General features: G+C 39.6%; 1 protein-coding gene across 16 annotated transcripts in view; it reads left to right on the top strand.

The window, feature by feature from the left end:
* OPHN1 (oligophrenin 1) overlaps nt 1-23,632 on the top strand; it is a 665,513-nt gene that overhangs the window by 470,765 nt on the left and 171,116 nt on the right. For 10 of the 16 annotated variants that reach the window (XR_005061051.2, XM_037017090.2, XM_073227842.1 and 7 more), the window contains one exon: nt 23,256-23,421. The exons of the other annotated variants lie outside the window; for them this stretch is intronic. Coding sequence is in view for 9 of the 10 variants with exons in the window: in XM_037017090.2 (XP_036872985.1) it covers nt 23,256-23,421 (166 nt within the window). In the remaining variant the exon portion in view is untranslated. The remainder of the gene's footprint in view (nt 1-23,255; nt 23,422-23,632) is intronic. 16 annotated transcript variants of the gene reach the window in all.

The following is a 23,632-nucleotide window of genomic DNA, read 5'->3' as shown; positions in this document are numbered from 1 at the left end:
GGAATCTTACCCGTCTCTGGCTAACCAGTCATCTTCCGGGGCCATACAGGGAAATGTAAAGTTGGTAAGTGAGAGAGAAGCCATATTGTTTGCAAAGGTTAGCTTTTTACTTCTTTGCAGATTTATGCCCTGTGGCTTCTATGCCCAGCACTTGTCTCGAGGTATCTTTACCACCTGGAGGAATTATGATACTCGGTAAATTCGATATGAGGCACGAATTCTATTTAAGGTTTGTAATTAGGAAGGAAGAAGAAAAGCTATAGATGTAGCATATGAAGGAAACTTGGGAGGATTGATTATTTCTTTGACATATCTTCTTGTATAGTACCTTAAGTATGTATAGGTTTTAAACTACTAACTAATTTGCACACACATATTAACATAATAGGAATACGGTGACATAAACAAAGCAAATCTATAATTACCAGCCATCTCCAGTGAAGCCAAGAAAACCATTTAGGCACCCTAGGCATTTGTGAAAATTTATCTATGATATGATGGATATTTTCCAACTGTACTTGAACCATCAGACAAATTAAAGCAGCCCATTTCTGGGATCTGTTCACATCCCATATGTTCTTTTAACCATAGATAGTCTATAGTCATGAGATTTTGGGGTGCTACAACTTGCACCCCTCCCAACTCCTGGTTGAGTTCCAACAGTACAGATCCAGTCAAATTCGTTGTCTCACTGTATGCACATGCCAGCCTAGACATCTCCCTCCTCCTTCTTATGGCAAGTCCAGGAGACGGTGGGCTGGATGCAGCCACAACCGCAGCATCGTCCGGATCCCTGTGGAGGCTTTTTGATGATCATCCCCCGGCACGAGTCCTCCAGAGAGTGCTGATGCCGGAAGCTCCTCCTCATATCGTATCTTAGTTCATTTTCTGGGTATCCAAGCTAGGCCTTGATCTTCTGCGTAGAAACAAACAGACCCTTTGCCCACACTTTGACATGCCCTCTATACCACTGTGCAGAACTCATTGGAGGTCAGCACACAGTAACTGCTTTTTTTTTTTTTTTTTTTTAATTAAGAGAAAGGAATATTATCAGAAAAGAGTACCTCCATAGCTGATCATCTGACACCCTTTAAGTGATCAACATTAAGGATATTTAAAGCATGCGTTGATCTTTGATTTACCAATAGTTTTATCCTGTTAAGGAGTAATCCCCCTTTTCTTTCTTTCTTTCTTTTTTTTTTTAAAATTTTTAATCTACACTTACCTGAAGAATACTATGTTTACTATGCTCTCCCCTATATCAGGTCCCCCCTAACAACCACATTACGGTTACTGTCCATCAGCTTAGCAAAATGTGGTAGAGTCACTACTTGTCCTCTCTGTGTTGTGCAGCCCACCCTCCCCTTTCTCCCTCCCCCCCATGCATGCTAATCTTAATACCCCCCTTCTTCTTCCCCCCCCTTATCCCTCCCTGCCCACCCATCCTCCCCAGTTCCTTTCCCTTTGGTACCTGTTAGTCCATTTTTGGGTTCTGTAATTCTGCTGCTGTTTTGTTCCTTCAGTTTTTCCTTTGTTCCTATACTCCTCAGATGAGTGAAATCATTTGGTATTTCTCTTTCTCCACTTGGCTTATTTCACTGAGCATAATACTCTCCAGCTCCATCCATGTTGCTGCAAATGGTTGGATTTTTCCACTTCTTATGGCTGAGTAGTATTCCATTGTGTATATGTACCACATCTTCTTTATCCATTCATCTACAGATGGACATTTAGGTTGCTTCCAATTCTTGGCTATTGTAAATAGTGCTGCGATAAACATAGGAGTGCATCTGTCTTTCTCAAACTTGATTGCTGCGTTCTTAGGGTAAATTCCTAGGAGTGGAATTCCTGGGTCAAATGGTAGGTCTGTTTTGAGCATTTTGATGCACCTCCATACTGCTTTCCACAATGGTTGAACTAATTTACATTCCCACCAGCAGTGTAGGAGGGTTCCCCTTTCTCCACAGCCTCGCCAACATTTGTTGTTGTTTGTCTTTTGGATGGCAGCTATCCTTACTGGTGTGAGGTGATACCTCATTGTAGTTTTAATTTGCATTTCTCTGATAATTAGCGATGTGGAGCATCTTTTCATGTGTCTCTTGGCCATCTGTATTTCTTTTTTGGAGAACTGTCTGTTCAGTTCCTCTGCCCATTTTTTAATTGGGTTATTTGTTTTTTGTTTGTTGAGGCGTGTGAGCTCTTTATATATTCTGGACGTCAAGCCTTTATCAGATCTGTCATTTTCAAATATATTCTCCCATACTGTAGGGTTCCTTTTTGTTCTATTGATGGTGTCTTTCGCTGTACAGAAGCTTTTCAGCTTAATGTAGTCCCACTTGCTCATTTTTGCTGTTGTTTTCCTTGCCCGGGGAGATATGTTCAAGAAGAGATCACTCATGTTTATGTCTAAGAGGTTTTTGCCTATGTTTTTTTCCAAGAGTTTAATGGTTTCGTGACTTACATTCAGGTCTTTGATCCATTTTGAGTTTACCTTTGTATATGGGGTTAGACAATGGTCCAGTTTCATTCTCCTACATGTAGCTGTCCAGTTTTGCCAGCACCATCTGTTGAAGAGACTGTCATTTTGCCATTGTATGTCCATGGCTCCTTTATCAAATATTAATTGACCATATATGTTTGGGTTAATTTCTGGGGTCTCTAATCTGTTCCACTAGTCTGTGGCTCTGTTCTTGTGCCAGTACCAAATTGTCTTGATTACTATGGCTTTGTAGTAGAGCTTGAAGTTGGGGAGTGAGATCCCCCCTACTTTATTCTTCTTTTTCAGGATTGCTTTGGCTATTCGGGGTCTTTGGTGTTTCCGTATGAATTTTTGAATTATTTGTTCCAATTCATTGAAGAATGTTGCTGGTAATTTGAGAGGGATTGCATCAAATTTGTATATTGCTTTTGGCAGGATGGCCATTTTGACGATATTAATTCTTCCTAGCCATGAGCATGGGATGAGTTTCCATTTATTAGTGTCCCCTTTAATTTCTCTTAAGAGTGACTTGTAGTTTTCAGAGTATAAGTCTTTCACTTCCTTGGTTAGGTTTATTCCTAGGTATTTTATTCTTTTTGATGCAATGGTGAATGGAATTGTTTTCCTGATTTCTCTTTCTATTGATTCGTTGTTAGTGTATAGGAAAGCTACAGATTTCTGTGTGTTGATTTTGTATCCTGCAACTTTGCTGTATTCCGATATCAGTTCTAGTAGTTTTGGAGTGGAGTCTTTAGGGTTTTTTATGTACAGTATCATATCATCTGCAAATAGTGACAGTTTAACTTCTTCTTTACCAATCTGGATTCCTTGTATTTCTTTGTTTTGTCTGATTGCCGTGGCTAGGACCTCCAGTACTATGTTAAATAACAGTGGGGAGAGTGGGCATCCCTGTCTGGTTCCCGATCTCAGTGGAAATGCTTTCAGCTTCTCGCTGTTCAGTATAATGCTGGCTGTGGGTTTATCATATATGGCCTTTATTATGTTGAGGTACTTGCCCTCTATTCCCATTTTGCTGAGAGTTTTTATCATGAATGGATGTTGAATTTTGTCAAATGCTTTTTCAGCATCTATGGAGATGATCATGTGGTTTTTGTCTTTCTTTTTGTTGATGTGGTGGATGATGTTGATGGATTTTCGAATGTTGTACCATCCTTGCATCCCTGGGATGAACCCCACTTGGTCATGGTGTATGATCCTTTTGATATACTGTTGAATTCTGTTTGCTAATATTTTATTGAGTATTTTTGCATCTACATTCATCAGGGATATTGGTCTGTAATTTTCTTTTTTGGTGGGGTCTTTTCCTGGTTTTGGTATTAGGGTGATGTTGGCTTCATAGAATGAGTTTGGGAGTATTCCCTCTTCTTCTATTTTGTGGAACACTTTAAGGAGAATGGGTATTATGTCTTCTCTGTGTGTCTGATAAAATTCCGAGGTAAATCCGTCCGGCCCCGGGGATTTGTTCTTGGGTAGTTTTTTGATTACTGTTTCAATTTCTTTGCTTGTAATTGGTTTGTTTAACTTTTGTGTTTCTTCCTTGGTCAGTCTTGGGAGGTTGTATTTTTCTAGGAAGTTGTCCATTTCTTCTAGGTTTTCCAGCTTGTTGGCATATAGGTTTTCATAGTAGTCTTTAATAATTCTTTGTATTTCTGTGGAGTCTGTCGTGATTTTTCCATTCTCATTTCTGATTATGTTGATTTGTGTTGACTCTCTTTTTCTCTTAATAAGTTGGGCTAGAGGCTTATCTATTTTGTTTATTTTCTCAAAGAACCAGCTCTTGGTTTCGTTGATTTTTGCTATTGTTTTATTCTTCTCAATTTTGTTTATTTCTTCTCTGATCTTTATTATGTCCCTCCTTCTTCTGACTTTAGGCCTCATTTGTTCTTCTTTTTCCAGTTTTAATAATTGTGATGTTAGACTATTCATTTGGGATTGTTCTTCCTTCTTCAAGTGTGCCTGGATTGCTATATACTTTCCTCTTAAGACTGCTTTCGCTGCATCCCACAGAAGTTGGGGCTTAGTGTTGTTGTTGTCATTTGTTTCTATATATTCCTTGATCTCTATTTTGATTTGTTCATTGATCCATTGATTTTTTAGTAGCATGTTGTTAAGCCTCCATGTGTTTGTGAGCCTTTTTGTTTTCTTTGTAGAATTTATTTCTACTTTCATACCTTTGTGGTCTGAAAAATTGGTTGGTAGAATTTCAATATTGTGGAATTTACTGAGGCTCTTTTTGTGAGCTAGTATGTGGTCTATTCTGGAGAATGTTCCATGTGCACTTGAGAAGAATGTATATCCTGTTGCTTTTGGATGTAAAGTTCTATAGATGTCTATTAGGTCCATCTGTTCTAGTGTGTTGTTCAGTGCCTGTGTGTCTTTAATTATTTTCTGCCCGGTGGATCTATCCTTTGGGGTGAGTGGTGTGTTGAAGTCTCCTACAATGAATGCATTGCAGTCTATTTCCCTCTTTAGTTCTGTTAGTATTTGCTTCACATATGCTGGTGCTCCTGTATTGGGTGCATATATATTTAGAATGGTTATATCCTCTTGTTGGACTAAGCCCTTTATCATTATGTAGTGGCCTTCTTTATCTCTTGTTACTTTCTTTGTTTTGAAGTCTATTTTGTCTGATATTAGTACTGCAACCCCTGCTTTCTTCTCACTGTTGTTTGCCTGAAATATGTTTTTCCATCCCTTGACTTTTAGTCTATGCTTATCTTTGGGTTTAAGGTGAGTTTCTTGTAAGCAGCATATAGATGGGTCTTGCTTTTTTATCCATTCTATTACTCTATGTCTTTTGATTGGTGCATTAAGTCCATTTACATTTAGGGTGACTATTGAAAGATATGTACTTATTGCCATTGCAGGCTTTAGATTCGTGGTTACCAAAGGTTCAAGGTTAGCTTCTTTAGTATCTTACTGCCTAACTTAGCTCGCTTATTGAGCTGTTATATACACTGTCTGGAGAGTCTTTTCTTCTCTCCCTTCTTGTTCCTCCTCCTCCATTCTTCATATGTTGTGTGTTTTGTTCTGTGCTCTTTTTAGGGGTGCTCCCATCTAGAGCAGTCCCTGTAGGATGCCCTGTAGAGGTGGTTTGTGGGAAGCAAATTCCCTCAGCTTTTGCTTGTCTGGGAATTGTTTGATCCCACCATCATATTTAAATGATAGTCGTGCTGGATACAGTATCCTTGGTTCAAGGCCCTTCTGTTTCATTGCATTAAGTATATCATGCCATTCTCTTCTGGCCTGTAGGGTTTCTGTTGAGAAGTCTGATGTTAGCCTGATTGGTTTTCCTTTATAGGTGACCTTTTTCTCTCTAGCTGCCTTTAAAACTCTTTCCTTGTCCTTGATCCTTGCCATTTTAATTATTATGTGTCTTGGTGTTGTCCTCCTTGGATCCTTTCTGTTGGGGGTTCTGTATAATTCCATGGTCTGTTCGATTATTTCCTCCCCCAGTTTGGGGAAGTTTTCAGCAATTATTTCTTCAAAGACACTTTCTATCCCTTTTCCTCTTTCTTCCTCTTCTGGTATCCCTATAATACGAATGTTTTTCCTTTTGTATTGGTCACATATTTCTCTTAGTGTTGTTTCATTCCTGGAGATCCTTTTATCTCTCTCTATGTCAGCTTCTATACGTTCCTGTTCTCTGGCTTCTATTCCTTCAATGGCCTCTTGCATCTTATCCATTCTGCTTATAAATCCTTCCAGGGATTGTTTCACTTCTGTGATCTCTTTCCTGACATCTGTGATCTCCTTCCGGACTTCATCCCACTGCTCTTGCATTTTTCTCTGCATCTCATCCCATTGCTCTTGCATTTTTTTCTGCATCTCTGTCAGCATGTGCATGATTTTTATTTTGAATTCTTTTTCAGGAGGACTAGTTAGGTCTGTCTCCTTCTCAGGTGTTGTCTCTGTGATCTTTGTCTGCCTGTAGTTTTGCCTTTTCATGGTGATAGAGATGGTTTGCAGAGCTGGTACAAGTGACCGCTGGAAGAGCTTCCCTTCTTGTTGGTTTGTAGCCTTTTCCTGGGAGAATAGCGACCTCTAGTGGCTTGTGCTGGGCAGCTGTGCGCAGACAGGGCTTCTGCTTCCTGCCCAGTTGCTTTGGGGTTTATCTCCGCTGTTGCTGTGGGCTTGGCCTGGCTGGGGCTGTTCCTCCAAAATGGTGGAACCCCGTTGGAGGGGGAGCAGCCAGGAGACTATTTATCTCCGTAAGCGGCCTCTGTGCTCCCTGCTGCCCAGGGGGTTAGAGTGCCCAGAGATCCCCAGATTCCCTGCTTCTGGTCTATGTGACCTGTCCTGCCCCTTTAAGATTTCCAAAAAGCACTCTCCAAACCAAAACAACAGCAGCAACAATGAGAGAGGGAACAGAAAGAAAGAGAAAAAAAAAAGGAAAAAAAAGGAAAAAACAAGCGATTTTTTTTTTTTTTTTTTTTTGTCCTCAGGTGCCAGTCCCAGGCACCCGCTCACTGGTCCTGCTGCCCTGTCTCCCTAGCACCAGGGTCCCTGTCCTTTCAAGGCTTCCAAAAAGCACCCACCCACCGGTCCCGCAGGGAAGGAACGCTCAATATTCTTTGTCCTCAGGCACTGGTCCCACGCACCCGCTCACCAGTCCCGCCGCCCTGCCTCCCTAGCACCGGGGTCCCTGTCCCTTCAAGGCTTCCAAAAAGCACTCTGCAAAAAGAGAAAAAAAAAGGGGAAAAACGCGCGATTTCTTCCGTCCTCAGGTGCTGGTCTCAGGCACCCACCCACCGGTCCCACAGGGAAAAATGCGGGATATTCTTTGTCCTCAGGTGCCGGTCCCAGGCACCCGCTCACCGGTCCCGCCGCCCTGCCTCCCTAGCACCGGGGTCCCTGTCCCTTTTAGGCTTCCAAAAAGCACTCGCAGAAAAGAGAAAAAAAAAAGGGGGAAAATGCGCGATTTCCTCTGTCCTCAAGTGCCGGTCTCAGGCACCCGCCCACCGGTCCCGCAGGGAAAAACGGGGGATATTCTTTGTCCTCAGGCGCCGGTCCCAGCCACCCGCTCACCAGTCCCGCCACCCTGCCTCCCTAGCACTGGGGTCCCCGTCCCTTCAAGGCTTCCAAAAAGCGCTCGCCAAAAAGAGAAAAAAAAAAAAAAGGGGGAAAAACGCGCGACCTCCTCCGTCCTCAGGCACCGGTCTCAGGCACCCGCCCCCAGGTCTCGCAGGGAGAAACGCGGGATATTCTTTGTCCTCCGGCGCCGTTCCCAGGCACCTCCTCACCGGTCCCGCCACCCTGCCTCCCCAGCAACGGGGGCCCGTCCCTCTAAGGCTTCCAAAACGCGCTCGCCAAGAAAAAAAAAAAAAAAAACCGCTCCGGTTTCTCTCCACCCGCCGGGAGCCGGGGGGAGGGGCGTTCGGGTCCCGCCGGGCTGGGGCTTGTATCTTACCCCCTTCACAAGGCGCTGGGTTCTTGCAGGTGTGGATGTGGTCTGGATGTTGTCCTGTGTCCTGTGGTCTCTATTTTAGGAAGATTTTTCTTTGTTATATTTTCATAGCTCTATGTGTTTTTGGGAGGAGATTTCCACTGCTCTACTCACGCCGCCATCTTGGCTCTGCCTCCTCTATGTATCACATCTTTATCTGTTCATCTATTGATGGATACTTTGGTTACTTCCATATCTTGGCTATTGTAAATAATGTGGTGATAAACATAGGGGTGCACAAAGTTTTTCGAGTCAGAGATTTTGTTTTCTTTGAGTAAATTACTATTAGTAGAATTACTGGGTCAAATGCTTTTCCTGTTTTCAGTTTTTTGAGAACCTCCATAATGCTTTCCACAGTGGCTCCAGCAGTTAACACTCCCACCAGCAACATAGGAGGGTTTCTTTTCTCCACATTCTTGTCAATGCTTGTTACTACCTTTTGGCTAGTGGTCATTCTGACTGGTGTGAAGTGATGTGTCATTGTAGTTTTGATTTGCATTTCCCTGATGAATAGCAATGTTGAACATCTTTTCATGTGCCTGCTGGCCATCTGTGTGTCTCTGGAAAATTTTTATTCAGGTCCTCCACCCATTTTTTAAAATTGGGTTATTTGTTTTTTGATCTTTAGTCATAGAGTTCTTTATATATTTTGGATGTTAACCCCTTATTTGATAAATCATTTATGAATATATTCTACCACACTGGAGGTTTCCTATTTGCTTAGTTGATGGTGTCCTTTGCTGTACAGAAGCTTTTTAGTTTGATATAGTCACACTTATTCATTTTTACTATTGTTTACCTTGCCCAGGGAGATGTGTCCAGAAATAAATTGCTCATGCTTATATTCAAGAAATTTTTACTTATGTTTTCTTCTAAGAGTTTTATGGTTTCATGTCTTCCATTTACATCTTTGATCCATTTTGAGTTTACTTTTGTATATGGAGTCAGAAAGTGATGCAGTTTCATTCTCTTGGATGTAGCTGTCCAGTTTTCCCAACATCATTTATTGAAGACAGTGTCTTTTCCCCACTGTATCTTCGTGGCTTCTTTATCACAAATTAATTGACCATATATATGTGGGCTTATTTCTGGGCTCTCTATTCTGTTCCATTGATTTATGGGTCTGTGCTTATGCCACTACCATTCTGTTTTGATTACTTTTGCTGTGTAGTATAGCTTGAAATCAGGAAGTGTGATACCCCCAGCCTTGTCCTTCTTTCTCTAGATTGCTTTGGCTATTCAGGGTCTTTTGTGGTTCCATATGAATTTTAGGATTATTTGATCTAGTTCATTCAAAAATGTCATTGGTATTTTGATAGGGATTGTAAACTGTTTTTGGCAGCATGGCCTTTTGACAGGATTCTTCCTATCCATGAGCATGGGGTATTTTTCCATTTACTTGTGTCTTCTTTAATTTCTTTCATCAGTACTCATAGTTTTCAGAATACAGGCCTTTTACCTCCTTAGTTAGGTTTAATCCTAGGTATTTTATTCTTTCTGATGAAATTGTAATGGAGTCACTTTCCTGATTTCACTTTCTGCCCATTTATTGTTAGCATATAACAATGCAACAGATTTCTGAATATTGTTTTTGTATTCTGCAACTTTGCTGCATGTGGTTATTCTAATTATTTTTCTAATTATTTTTGGTTGACTCTTTAGGGTTTTCTTTTTTTAAGTTTGTGGTAATTTATTATAGCAGCACAAGAAATTAATACAGTAGGCAATTCAATAGTAGAATTAGTGTTGTCACTAACAGAAATCAGAGATATTTTCAAAGCAGACTTTAGTCATTACAAGTAACTCAAAATATTATTTACACTTAACTTCAAATTTTGAGTACTAAAGATTGATCTCTAGATCTTGATATTAACCATATTAATAAAAGAATACATATATAACTATATCAAATTGTTAAAATAGTATGATAATTGTGTTCAATCTAATTAGTTTCTTTGTGATCCTCTGTGCTGTCTTTTTTTTTCATTATTAAGGTATCATTGATTTACCTTATCTTATGCTTAGGTTTCACATGAGCAACACTGTGGTTACTACATTCCCCCTATTATCAAGTCCCCACAACATACCCCACTACAGTCACTGTCCATCAGCATAGAGAATCACTACTAGTCTTCTCTGTGCTATACTTCCTTCCCCATGGCCCCCTGTATTATCTGTGCTAATCATAATGCCCCTTAATCCCCTTCTCCCTCCCTTCCCACCCACCCTCCCCAGTCCCTTACCCTTTGGTAACTGTTAGTCCATTCTTGGGATCTGTGAGTCTGCTGATGTTTTGTTCCTTCAGTTTTTGCTTTGTTATCATACTCCACAGATACATGAAATCATTTGGTACTTGTCTTTCTCCACCTGGCTTATTTCACAGAGTGTAATACCCTCTAGCTCCATCCATGTTGTTGAAAATGGTAGGATTTGTTATCTTCTTATGGCTGAATAATATTCCATTGTGTATATGAACCACATCTTCTTTATTCATTTGTTTATTGATAGACACTTAGGTTGCTTCCATATCTTGGCTATTGCAAATAGTGCTGTGATAAACATAGGGGTATATATGTCTTTTTGAATTTGGTATCCTGTTTTCTTAGGGAAAATTCCTAGGAGTGGAATTCCTGAGTCAAATGGTATTCCTATTTTTAGTTTTTTGAGGAAACTCCATATTGCATTCTATAATGGTTGAACTAATTTACATTCCCAGAAGACTGTAAGAGGGTTACCCTTTCTCCACAACCTCACCAGCCCTTGTTGTTTGTTGTTTGGATGTTGACCATTCTAACTGGTGAGAGGTGATATCTCATTGTGGTTTTAATTTGCATTTCTCTGATGATTAGCGATGTGGAGCATCTTTTCATGTGCCTGTTGGCCATCTGAATTTCTTCTTTGTAGAAGTGTCTGTTCAGATCCTACACCCATTTTTTAATTGGGTTATTTGCTTTTTGGTTGTATGAGCAGTTTCCATATTTTGCATGTCAACCCCTTATCGGATATGTTATTTATTCTCCCACAGTGTAGGATGCCTTTTTGTTCCACTGATGGTGTCCTTTGCTGTACAGAAGCTTTTTAGTTTGATGTAGTCCCACTTGTTCATTTTTGCTTTTGTTTCCCTTGCCTGGGAAGATGTGTTCATGAAGAAGTTGCTCATGTTTATGTCCAAAGCATTTTTGCCTAAGTTTTTTTCTAAGAGTTTTATGGTTTCATGACTTACATTCAGGTCTTTGATCCATTTTGAATTTACTTTTGTGTATGGGGTTAGACAATGATCCAGTTTCATTCTCTTACATGTAGCTGTCCAGTTTTGCCAGCACCATCTGTTGAAGAGACTGTCATTTCCCCATTGTAAGTCCATGGCTCCTTTATCGTATAATAATTGACTATATATGTGTGGGTTTATATCTGGACTCTCTAGTCCATTCCATCGGTCTATGGGTCTGTTCTTATGCCAGTATCAAATTGTCTTGATTACTTTGGCTTTGTAGTAGAGCTTGAAGTTGGAGAGTGTAGTACCCCCACTTTATTCTTCCTTCTCAGGATTGCTTTGGTTATTCGGGGTCTTTTGTGGTACTCTGAATTTTAGAACTATTTGTTCCAGTTCACTGAAGAATGATGTTAGTATTTTGATAGAGGTTGCATTAAATCTGTAGATTGCTTTGGGCAGGATGGCCATTTTGACAATATTAATTCTTTCAACCTGAGAACATGGGGTGAATTTACATTTATCAGTGTCCTCTTTAATTTCTCTCAAGATTGTCTTGTAGTTTTCAGGGTATAGGTCTTTCACTTCCTTGGTTAGGTTTATTCCTAGGTATTTTATTCTTTTTGATGCAATTGTGAATGAAATTGTTTTCCTGATTTCCCTTTCTGCTAGTTTATCATTAGTGTATAGGAATGTCACACATTTCTGTGTATTAATTTTGTATCCTGTAACTTTGCAGAATTCAGATATTAGTTATAGTAGTTTTGGAGTGGATTCTTTTGGTTTTTTTATGTACGATATCATGTATCTGCAAACATTGACAGTTTAACCTCTTCCTTACCAACACAATTATTTCTGTGTGCTGTCTGATTGCTGTGGCTAGGACCTCCAGTACTATGTTGAATAAAAATTGTGAAAGTACGCTTCCTTGTCTGTTCCCTATCTTAAAGGAAAAGCTTTCAGCTTCTTGCTGTTAAGTATAATGTTCCCTGTAGATTTGTCATATATAGCCTTTATTATGTTGAGGTACTTGCCCTCTCTACTCATGTTGTTGAGAGTTTTTATTCTGAATCGTTGAATTTTGTCAAATGCTTATTAAGCACCTATGGAGATGATCATGTGGTTTTTATCCTTCTTTTTGTTGATGTGGTGGATGATGTTGATGGATTTCTTAATGTTGTACCATCCTTGCATCCCTGGAATAAATCCTACTTGATCATGATGGATGATCTTTTTGATGTATTTTTGAATTCAGTTTGCTAATATTTGGTTGAGTATTTTTGCATCTATGTTGAGGGATATTAGTTTGTAGTTTTCTTTTTTTGCTGTGTCTTTGCCTGATTTTGGTATTAGAGTGATGCTTGCCTCGTAGAATGAGTTAGGGAGTGTTCCATCGTCTTCTACTTTTTGTAAAACTTTAAGGAGGGTGGGTAATAGATCTTCACTGAATGTTTCATAAAATTCAGCAGTGAAACCATCTGGTCCAGGAGTTTTGTTCTTAGGTAGTTTTTCATTACCTATTCAATTTCGTTGCTGGTAATTGGTCTGTTCAGATTTTCTGTTTCTTCCTGGTTCACACCTTAAAAGGTTGTATTTTTCTAGAAAGTTGTGCATTTCTTCTAGGTTATCTACTTTGTTAGCATATAATTTTTCATAGTATTCTCTAATTATTCTTTATACTTCTGTGGTATCTTTAGTGATTTTCCCTGTCTCATTTTTTATTCTGTTTATGTGTGTAGACTCTTCTTTTCTTGATAAGTCTGGCTAGAGTTTTATCTATTTTGTTTATTTTCTCAAAGAATCAGCTCCTGCTTTCATTGATTCTTTCTATTGTTTTTTCTTCTCGATTTTACTTATTTGTGCTCTAATCTTTATTATGTCCCTCCTTCTACTGACTTTGTGCCTCATTTGTTCTTCCTTTTCTAGTTTTGTTAAATGTGAGTTTAGACTGTTCATTTGAGATTGTTCTTCTTTCTTGAGGTAGGCCCATATTGTAGTATACTTCCCTCATAGTATGGCCTTTTCTGAATCCCACAGATTTTGTGCTATTGAATTATTGTTGTCATTTGTCTCCCTCTGTTTTTATTTGGCCATTGATCCATTGATTATTTAGGAGCATGATATTAGGCCTCCATGTGTTTGTGTGCCTTTTAGTTTTCTTTGTGTAATTTATTTCTAGTTTCATACCTCTGTGATCTGAGAAGCTGGTTGGTACAATCTCAGTCTTTTTGAAGTTACTGAGTCTCTTTTTGTGGCCTAGTATATGATCTGTTCTTGAAAATGTTCCATGTGCACTTGAGAAGAATGTGTATCCTGTTGCTTTTGGATGTAGTGTTCTGTAGATATCTGTTATGTCCATCTGTTCTAATACATTGTTCAGTGCCTCTGACTCCTTACGTATTTTCTGTCTGGTTCATCTGTCCTTTGAAGTGAGTGGTGTGTTGAAGTGTCCTAAACTAAATGCATTGCATTCTATTTCCCCCTTTAATTCTGTTAGTATTTGTTTTGCATATGTAGGTGATCCTATGTTGGGGGCATAGATATTTATAATAGTTATATCCTCTTTTTATACTGACCCATTTATCATTATGTAATGTGGTTCTTTGTCTCCTGTTACTTTCTTTGTTTTGAAGTCTATTTTGTCTGATACAAGTACCACACCTCCTGCTTTTTTCTCCCTATTAGTTGCATGAAATATCTTATTCCATCCCTTCACTTTCAGCTTGTGTATGTCTTTGGGTTTGAAGTGAATCTCTTGTATGCAGCATATAGACGGGTCTTGTTTTTTTTATCTATTCCGTGACTCTATGTCTTTTGATTGGTGCATTCAGACCATTTACATTTAAGGTGATTATTCATAGGTATGTACATATTGCCATTGCAGGCTTTTGATTCATGGTTACCAAATGTACAAGGGTAATTCCCTTACTATCTAACAGTCTAATTTAAGTCACTGAGTATGCTATTGCAAACACAACCTAAAGGTTCTTTTTTTTCCGCCTTTTTCTTCCTCCTCCATTCTTTATATATTAGGTAACATATTCTGTACTCTTTGTCTATTCCTTGATTGACTTGGGTGTAGTTGATTCAATTTTGCATCTGCTTAATAATTAATTGTTCTCTTTTCTTTGCTGTGGTTTTATTTCCCCTGGTGACAGCTATTTAGCCTTAGGAATACTTCCGTCTATAGCTGTCCCTCCAAAATGAACTATAGAGGTGGTTTGTGGGAGGTAAATTCTTTCAGCTTTTGCTTATCTCAAAATTGTTTAATTCCTCCTTCAAATTTAAATGATAGTCTTGCCAGTAGAGTATTCTTGATTCGAGACCCTTCTTTTTCATAGCTTTAAATATATCATGCCAGTCCCTTCTGGCCTGTAAAATTTCTGATGAGAAGTCTGATGATAGCCTGATGGATTTTCCTTTGTATGTAAGCTTTTCTCTCTCTCTAGCTGCTTTTAAAAGTCTCTCTTTATCCTTGATCTTTGCCATTTTAATTATCATATGTCTTGATGTTGTTTTCCTTGGGTCCTTCATGTTGGGAGATCTGTGCACCTCCATGGCTTGAGGGACTATCTCCTTCCCTAGATTGGGGAAGTTTTCAGCAATTACCTCCTCAAAGACACTTTCTATCCCTTTTTCTCTCTCTTCTTCTTCTGGTACCCCTTTAATGCGGATATTGTTCCATTTGGATTTGTCACACAGTTCTCTCAATATTCTTTCATAAAGATCCTTTTTTCTCTCTGTGCCTCATCTTCTTTGTATTCATCTTCTCTAATTTCTATTCCATTTACCGTCTCTTCTACTACATCTAATCTGCTTTTAAATCCCTCCATTGTATGTTTCATTTCAGATATGGAATTTCTTAATGATTAAATCTCCATCCTAAATTCACCCTGATTTCTTGAATATTTTTCTTTACCTCCATGAGCATGTTTATGATTTTTATTTTGAACTCTCTTTCAGGAATATTGATGATTTCAGTTTAATTTGGCCCTTTTTCTGATGTTTGTGAGATGTTTGTTTGAACCATGTTCCTTTGGCATTTCATATTTGTATGTGGCACCCTCTAGTGCCAAGAAGCTCTAGTCTCTGGAGCTGCTCAGTCCCTGCAGTGATGTTGGGCATTGCAGGAGAGTGGCGCTGGTGCATGGGGGGAAGAAAGAGCTGTTTCCTGCTTCCTGATTGCAGTGCTTGTCTCTACCTTCAGAACCAGTGGGCTGAGAACACAGGTATAAGCCTCTGTACTTTTCATCTGTAGCAGCTGTAGGCAGGGCCTCCCTCCATCTGGCCTGATGCCAGGGCAAGGACTGCCAGTTTGCGAGCCGGTGGCGGCAGGCCAGGAGGAATGTGCAACAGGATTCATATCACAGTGGGATGCCTCGGAGCTGAGTAACCAGCCAGGGTGATGGAGTACCTGAAGCTCCTGAAAGTTCCCAATCTGCTGGGCAGAGCGTGCCTAGACAACCTTGTCTACCTATCTCTTCTCCTGTACAGCAAGCTCCGTGCAAACCCCCCTCTTCTGCAGCCCTCCTGCTGCTAGGAAGCCTCTCAGACCACCCGCCTTTCCTTTGTCCCAGAGCAGCCGGATGTGGATCTCTGTTCTCCACAAATGGCTGGAATCTCAGTCGCTCCAAGTATTCCACCTGTTTTAGCTTTCCAACTGCACTAATCTCATGAGCACCATGCAATGCTGGTTTGTGCTCCCAAAGCAGGTCTCCAGGGCTGGGTGTTCAGCAGTCCTAGGCATCCACCCCCTCCCTGTTCCATTTCTCTTCTTCCCACCACTGAGCTGGGGTGGGGGAAAAGGCTTGGTTCCCACTGAATCAAGGCTTTGGTATATTACCCTGTTTTGTGAGGTCTGCTCTGTTTTCCAGGTGTTTGCAGTCTAGTGCAGCCTTCTTTCCTGTTGCTCTTTTAGAATTAGTTGTATTAACTATATTTTCATATTATATGTGGTTTTGGGAGGAGTTCTCTATCTCACCTCTCACACCACCATCTTGAATCAAATCCCTCAATGGTTATATAATTTTAAGTTCTTAAGGTAACAAGCCAAGTAAAGCACAATTGTTCTTCAGGTAAAGGACAGTTCTTCCATTTTTGCTTGTTAGAAGCATTTTCTCACATGGATTTTGCATATATCAGCTTCAATGTGGACTTATGGCATTGTTTCAGAGCACAGTTCAATAAAAGATGGGGATCCAATAAAATTTCCTTTAAGTACCTGACTGAGTTCTCTGGCATAACCCACTGATGCAGCTATATGATTTCAGTTATGTTATTTAATCTTTTTGCACCTTGGTTTCCATATCTGTAAGGGGGAGAAACAGCTCACCCCGCAGAATTATTTCTAGAATTAAAAGAAATAACAAATAAAATATCTGACATGTAATCAATATTCAAAATATGTTATTGAATAATCCCTTTTGCCCTTCCGCTCCCTAAGAATTGCCTCTTCTGGGCAGTAGCCAATTAAGACCAGACTTCTGTATACATATCTGCTTCAATTTACAAGTCATATATTGACCTTCACATCAGTCTAGTATAGTTGAGTAACTCAACATATTCATCACAGTAAAATTTGTTTTGCCTACAGCAAGCTCTGAAGTCAGCCAGATCCTAACAGCTCAACAACCACAATATCTTAGCCCTCTCTATCAGTTCCACCTTTACCATCTTCTGCTGCAAAGTTAAATCCCAGTGGCATTGCCCTCTTCCTTTTCCTCCACAGTTCTACCCCAGGCTGCTTGCAGCAGCTTCTCTAATAGTTTCACTTGTAAGTACTGATCTGACTGTCTGGTGTCAGCCAGACTTTCTAAATCTGGGCCACAATATTGCCTGGCTTTGTTTTCTGCTTTATATCAGTTAGCAATAGCTAGTGTGATGCAGCTTTTATCCAAACTTCATGCCTCCAGCCTTGGCTACAGAAAGCAAAACCAAGGTAGTAGTTCTGGCCTTGGTGGAAAATTAGCCAAACCTCTGCCGTAGCTGCCTCTTTGAAACTTCCTACTCCCACCTCCCCTCCTGTCACTCCCTCCCTTCCTCCTCATTTTGGCTACCACACAGTGGTAGATTCTGGTCCTCAGAACAGGTAGCAATTAAACAAAGCTGAAAATGGCTCTGACCCTGAGATATAACTGATAGTTTTTAGCCGCTGGTGCTGGCCAGCCGCCTAAATGCCAGTGTCAGGAAAGGAATTGTCACCTCAGCTGATCCACTGAGCAACCTTGCAATTGTCTCTCCATTTCAGCTTTGTTGTTCAGAGCTTTGCCATCCTGAGAGTCAATGCACAGACTTAATTTTTTTAGTGATCCAAATGTGCCACTGTCCTTACCCCCATCTTCACCCCCTTGCATTGATCTGATATTTGAGTGGACTTGATATTTTCCACATTTTTTCTTAGCAATTAAAAATAACAAAAGCAAGTGCATGTTGAATTGTTTTGTTCTATGGCAGTCAACTTTGCACAAAATCAATATTGTTTGCTGATATAATTTTTTCAAAACCACACATTTCTGTTCCAGATATGGAATTGGATACTTTCTTTTCTGTTGTATCTAATCGCTGTGATATGGCTGTGAGATAGGTTTTACTCTCCCTGCTTCACAGGTGGGGAAACTGAGGCCCAGAGAAGTGAAGCAAGTTGTCCAGAATCACCCAGGGTGTAAGATGTGGATATCAGGCTTGAACCTAGGCTTCATGGGTATAACATTCTCATTTCTGAAGTGGCTTTAGCTGTCTTATTCTTTCTGTTTTCTAAGAAGCATTCTTAGAAATGGTTATGATCATTGACTTTTAGGGAGCAAAATTATTCAAGTACAATTTCCTGCCTTCCTTTAACGTTACTTTCTTTTACCTGGTCTGGCTCTAGAAAGGGCGTTCATGTAGCTTTTGTAAAGGGACTTAAGACTTTCCTTTGGGAAATGGAAGAGAAGGACATCTACTTACATGCATTTGTTCTTTTATTCAAGCATAGTGCTATGCAGTAGGAGAGACAAAGATGAAAGACCATGGTCTCTACCCTCCAAAGGTTCATGGTGAGGCAGATAGGTAAGCAGCCAGTCCTAGTCCAGTGTGTTCCTTGTTCTAATGGGGGGGAGAATAAATTCTCATAGGAGTATGGAGTGATCAGCAGTACCCTATACCTGAGATGCTGAAATAAAAGTGGGGAATACATTGACACTGGAACCCTGTGGTATATGAGTTTAGGAGCCCTTCTTAGCTCTTTTCCTCTGTCTTAACTGGAGAGAAATGACTATATGCTAATGGCATGCTCTTGGGCTTTTAAGGCCTTGCTTAGCCACAGTGCCATCACTTATCCACTGGAGTCACTGAAGTTATGAGTGCCATTTGCAACTGCTGTAAAAGTATTAGGAACAGACTTGCTTTTTCATTAATGGGCTGTGTTGGCCATTTTCTTTTCTGAACCCAATATGTTTTAATAATTTACTGTGTTTGGTTTTCATGCTCTGCCTTTCCTGGGGCCTAATTCCAGATTGATCTACAATGGTAATTTGTGACTAAGGGAGAAAAGAGACTTTAAGATGATCATGGAAGAGTTTCATAGAAAGAAAGAGGTAATTCTAAGAAAACTGAGGGAATCTATGAGAAAATAATTCTCAGAAGACAGGGAGTCTATAGGAAGAAAAAAACCTCTCTTTACTCTTCTCTCAAGTTTGGTATAGATGGATATAAGTTTGAAATGGGTAAAAAAGTTGCTTAAGATTGAAGATTAATGGCCATCAGATCCTAAGAAATCTAGAGTACTAATATTCTTGGTTATGGTCATTTGACAGAGAATGGGGAGGGAAACAGCAGGTTGAGCTAGAGAGGGAGATCAAATTTTAGTAACAGTCAGGTTGTAGACAAAGAAGATATAGCCTAAGTCCCATTCCCTCCACAAAGCCTTCTGACCATTATGTCCCAGGGAACTCTCCATTGCCTCACTTCTTTTGAACCCAAGTTTGTCACTCTAATGTAGATGCTGAGTTCCAGTATTCACACTTATTTCCCATGAGGATGAATTCATTCTTCAACTCAGTTTTAAGTCCTTGGAAGGTGAGGTCTGTGTCAGATCAGTTGTGTGCATTTCTTGTAAGAGCATAAGGCAGAGGACAGAAGCCCTCAGGAAACACCCAACAAATTGAATGCCTTTCAGCTCAGGTTTTAGAATAACCCAGAAATTTGGGTATAACATGTTTGTATGTGCCACAGATGACACAACCGAGGACATAAAAAAGGAAAGCCTTTTCCATTACCCTATTAATGGACTAAATAATGTTTTCCTTTACTCAATAAATATTTATTGAACACAAGTTTCATACAAAACAATTTACCTGGGCCTCTGGTGAATACAGAGGTGACTCTCACCTGGATCTTGCTCTCAAGTTGCTTCCACTCTAAGAGAGGAGTTGGAGTCACCGAAACAAAAAGCCCTGATTCAAAGTACAAGATGTTAGTGCCTTAAGAGTCAGAGAAAGGAACTTGGAGTATCTTAGGCTTCCTAGCAGATATGGCACTTAAGTTAAGTCTTGCTGGATGATGAAATTTGGGCACGTGGGAATAGGGTAAAGGGCATCTGGGAAAGAGATGATTAATTATAAGACATGAATATGGAACAACAAATAATACTGTTTGTGTGGACTGTAGGATATGTGAAAAGGAATGGTGGAAAGATAGATAAAAAAGATCAGTTGAAGCCAAATTGAAGAGAGTAGTAAATTCCAGGTTTAAAATGTTTGAGTTTACTCTGCAGGCAGTAAGTACTATTATTATGAATTTGAAATCTAAAATCTAAATCTAGACCTAGACCTAGACCTCAATGTATCTATGAAGAGATTTTTTTCAAGCTGGTTAAGTAGTGACAAGAACTGGCTTCTAGAGTACTCCAAAAGCTGACTCCAAAAGTCAGCAGGGAGAAATATAGGTCTGTAGACTTATATCATGGACCCACTGTTCTGGAAAGCAAGCCCAAGTCCACATTGTATAGGTAGGGAAGTGATCTGATCAAGGTCACACAGCAAATTAGTTTTTTGCATTAAGACTGGAGTCTAGGTCCCTTGATTTCAAGTTATGTTACTCCTTCATACCTGTCTCTTAAATTTGACACTGTGGCTTTACTGTGTCAAACTAGAGGCAGGAGAGAACAACATTGGGGTCTTTAAACCAAGAAAGCCCTTTTATGCTACTTCAAAGTTTGACTTGCAATGAATCATCAAGCCGGGACTACCATTAAGGAGCCTAAGAAAATACAAGGCTAAAAACGGATCTAGGAGTTTTCCAAGATCTTGGGTTGATATCCATTTGGATGTGGCTGTAACTTGGGGAGGAATGGCATACATATTGCAGGAGGTGTCATCTTGTTCTCTCAGTAAGGGAAGTGATAGCCCTGGGATAGATACAGCTTCAGGTAGAAATGTTTTCTGGCTCTGACTGCAGCATGTGCTTCCTATCCAACACCCTCTACAGTAACCAGTAGAAATGGAATAGTATTGTCAGCTCTGATAATCTGTGATCTGCAGTAAGCAGGTCCTATTCCAATTAAGACTAGGATCTCAGGGGATAGGGCCCAGGTACTGTATGATTTTAATGCTTCAATTTGTAGCCAGGGTTGAAAGCCACTGGTACTTGGGACTACCTGAGCTTCAGAAGTCAGATAGACCTGAATCTATTGCCAACTCACTATGAGGTTATTTCTCATCTTTGCATTTCTGTTTCCTCAACTGTGGAACAGGGATAAAACTTTCTACCTTGCAGGGTTATGGCCAACATTACATGAGACTATATACATAAAATACTGAATACAGTATTACAGTACCTGAAATAGAGAAGTTATTCAATAGAAACATAGCTAAAATTTTTACCAGTTGTTTTATTACCATTATTATCATTTATAATTCATATTACTAATAATAACAAGACAGCAAATATTGGGAAGAACAGTAGATACAGAAAGAGGAGACATGGTTTTCAATCCTCACTCTACCACATACCTATTTGCTTGCAGGTGAGTCAGTTCACCTTTCTGAGCCTCAGTTTCCTTCTGTATAAAATGGAGACAGTAAGACCCATCTATTCTTCCCTCCCAAGGTCATTGTGAAACTCATACAGTTATCTGGAGGAGTGCTTTGAAAAGTATAAAGTGTGTTGGAAAAAGCAGATAATTACTATAATTTTGGTCATTTTTTTCAGCTATAATTCTGTGTACCCAGCCTGGTGCTTAGGGGAATGGCATGTCTAGAAATGTAAGATAGAGTCTAGATAGGGAAACAGAATTTATATATGTATACATGAATAGTGCTTGGTTTATTCCTTCAGTAGAACACCAACCACACTGATTAGCATTATTTCTTTTCATACTTGTCTCCATTGCCAGAATGACCAGCTGAAGGAATTAAACCCACACGGCAATATATAAACACTTGATGGACATTTACATGGACAGAAAGTACCTATGCCAGCTAGAGTGTTCGGAGGGTTGAGATTTGAGCTGAGCATTGAAGGCTGGTTAAAATACGGATAAGATATGAGAACTGAGCATATATTGAGCAGGAGGCAGGACAGAATCTAATACTTACCCTTGCTGTGTGCTAGGCACTCTCTATAGACCATCTAGTTTAGTCCTTACAACCACCTTGTCAGGAGAGGTTATTATACCATTTCCCAGATGAAGAAATTGATAGTCAAAGAGATGAAATAACCACACAGGGTCCCACAGCTTGGAAGTTGCAGAACAAGGCCTCAAAGCCATGTCTACGTAAGTCCAGACCTTTTGTACTTCCCACTATACCATACTGTCTCATCTAGAGTCAAGGACTTGTTTTGATAATGGTAGCAAGGAGACCAGTTTGACTAGAGAAGAGCTGATAGTTAAAGTCTAGAGTTAGTGCCTAGGATAATAATTTGGGGACAGCTCAGAGTTGGGCCTGAAGTTATGTTAAAGAGTTTGAACTTTATCCTGTACATTTTATAGCCACTTAGAATATCTTTAAATAGAAGAAAAACAGTATGAAAATACTCAAGGTAAACTTTACAACAGTATTATATGGATTAAATTTAATATATTTTTATATTTACCTTCAAATTTTTATAGAAGAAAACTTAATGAGCATCAAGATTTATTAACAAAAATTGAGTATCATGATCTTTTAACACCCTTGCATAGTTGCACATATGTCTTTTTCCATATGCCGTTCATTAGGCATGAGCATTTTTAGTGGATTTATTTCAGTTTAATATTATGTTATATGCACATATTTTTTTGGCCTGGCCCAAATCCATCTAAGTATATGCATAATACATATTGGTTAAATAATTATAAGAATCGAATTGTTGGGTTAGCCTTTGTGGTTGGTCTGATTTTTTGCTGTTAAGAAACATGTTTTTATACCAGTTGTTTTTCTTATTTTTTTTCCTTTTGAATTAATTCCTTTGGGCCTGTTCCCCAAAGTTGATCAACTGGATCAAAAAGTATAAACTGTCTCATATGTATAATTTTTCATTTTATCCACATTGTGCCAGAATTCTTGATGGCTGTCTAGGTAGAATAAGCCCAGTACATAGTACTACCAGCAATGTGCGAGTGTATCTGTTTCACCATATACCTGGCATAAACATTTTATTAAAAAAGTGTGTATTTATTTTGTACTGACTGACCTGGAAGCTAGAGACATCAAGGCAGGAAGGCAAGTTAGGAGACTGCTATGATAGTCAAGGCCTAAGTGAAAAGGGCCCTGAATTTTGGTGATGATGAATTTAACAAATTCAAATTCATCATCAGACATTCACTAAGTACCTACTACGTGCCAGGCCTGTATTAAACATATTAGTACCTAATTAAATCTTTTCAGTATCTCTGTAGATAATGTATCATTGGTCTTGATTATATAGATGAGGAAAATGAGGCTTCACAAATTGATGTGACATACCCTAGGTCAAACAAATATAACATTCTAGAGCTGGGGTTCAAACATAGACTTTCTGAAGGGATAGCTACTGGAAGAATTTTAAAAAAGTACAGAGTTATTAGTTACCAAAAAGAAATGGGGGCCAAGGGAGGTTTGGCTAATCACCTAAGTCCTCGATGATGTTCTCTCTTCCAGGAGACACTGACAGTTTCAGCAAAGTGCAGCCTCTGGCAGAAAAGCCAACCATCATCCGTCCCCCAGTGAGGCCTCCAGACCCTCCCTGTCGGGTAGCTACTCCCCAGAAACCAGAACCAAAGTCAGATATTGAGGCTGGAAATGCAGGGGAAATCCCATCATCTGTGTAAGTAGGATAGTTTCTCAACTTTAACCTAAGGCCCACCTTAGGCCACCAGGAATACTTTCAGCATCACCACTGTGGTTGTCAAGGATGTACAGTGAACAACCCTAAGGCATCCTTCACTTCATGGCCTAGAAAAATGTCACAGACCAGTCCTGTTTGGAATGTTCCACTCAACACTCAAGCCTGAGAGATTTCCCTGCAGCTGAAAAGT

The sequence above is a fragment of the Manis javanica genome, chromosome X, assembly GCF_040802235.1.
Source record: "Manis javanica isolate MJ-LG chromosome X, MJ_LKY, whole genome shotgun sequence".
Lineage (NCBI taxonomy): Eukaryota > Metazoa > Chordata > Mammalia > Pholidota > Manidae > Manis > Manis javanica.
Note: the sequence above shows the minus strand (reverse complement) of the source record. Positions and strands in the feature narration are given on the sequence as shown.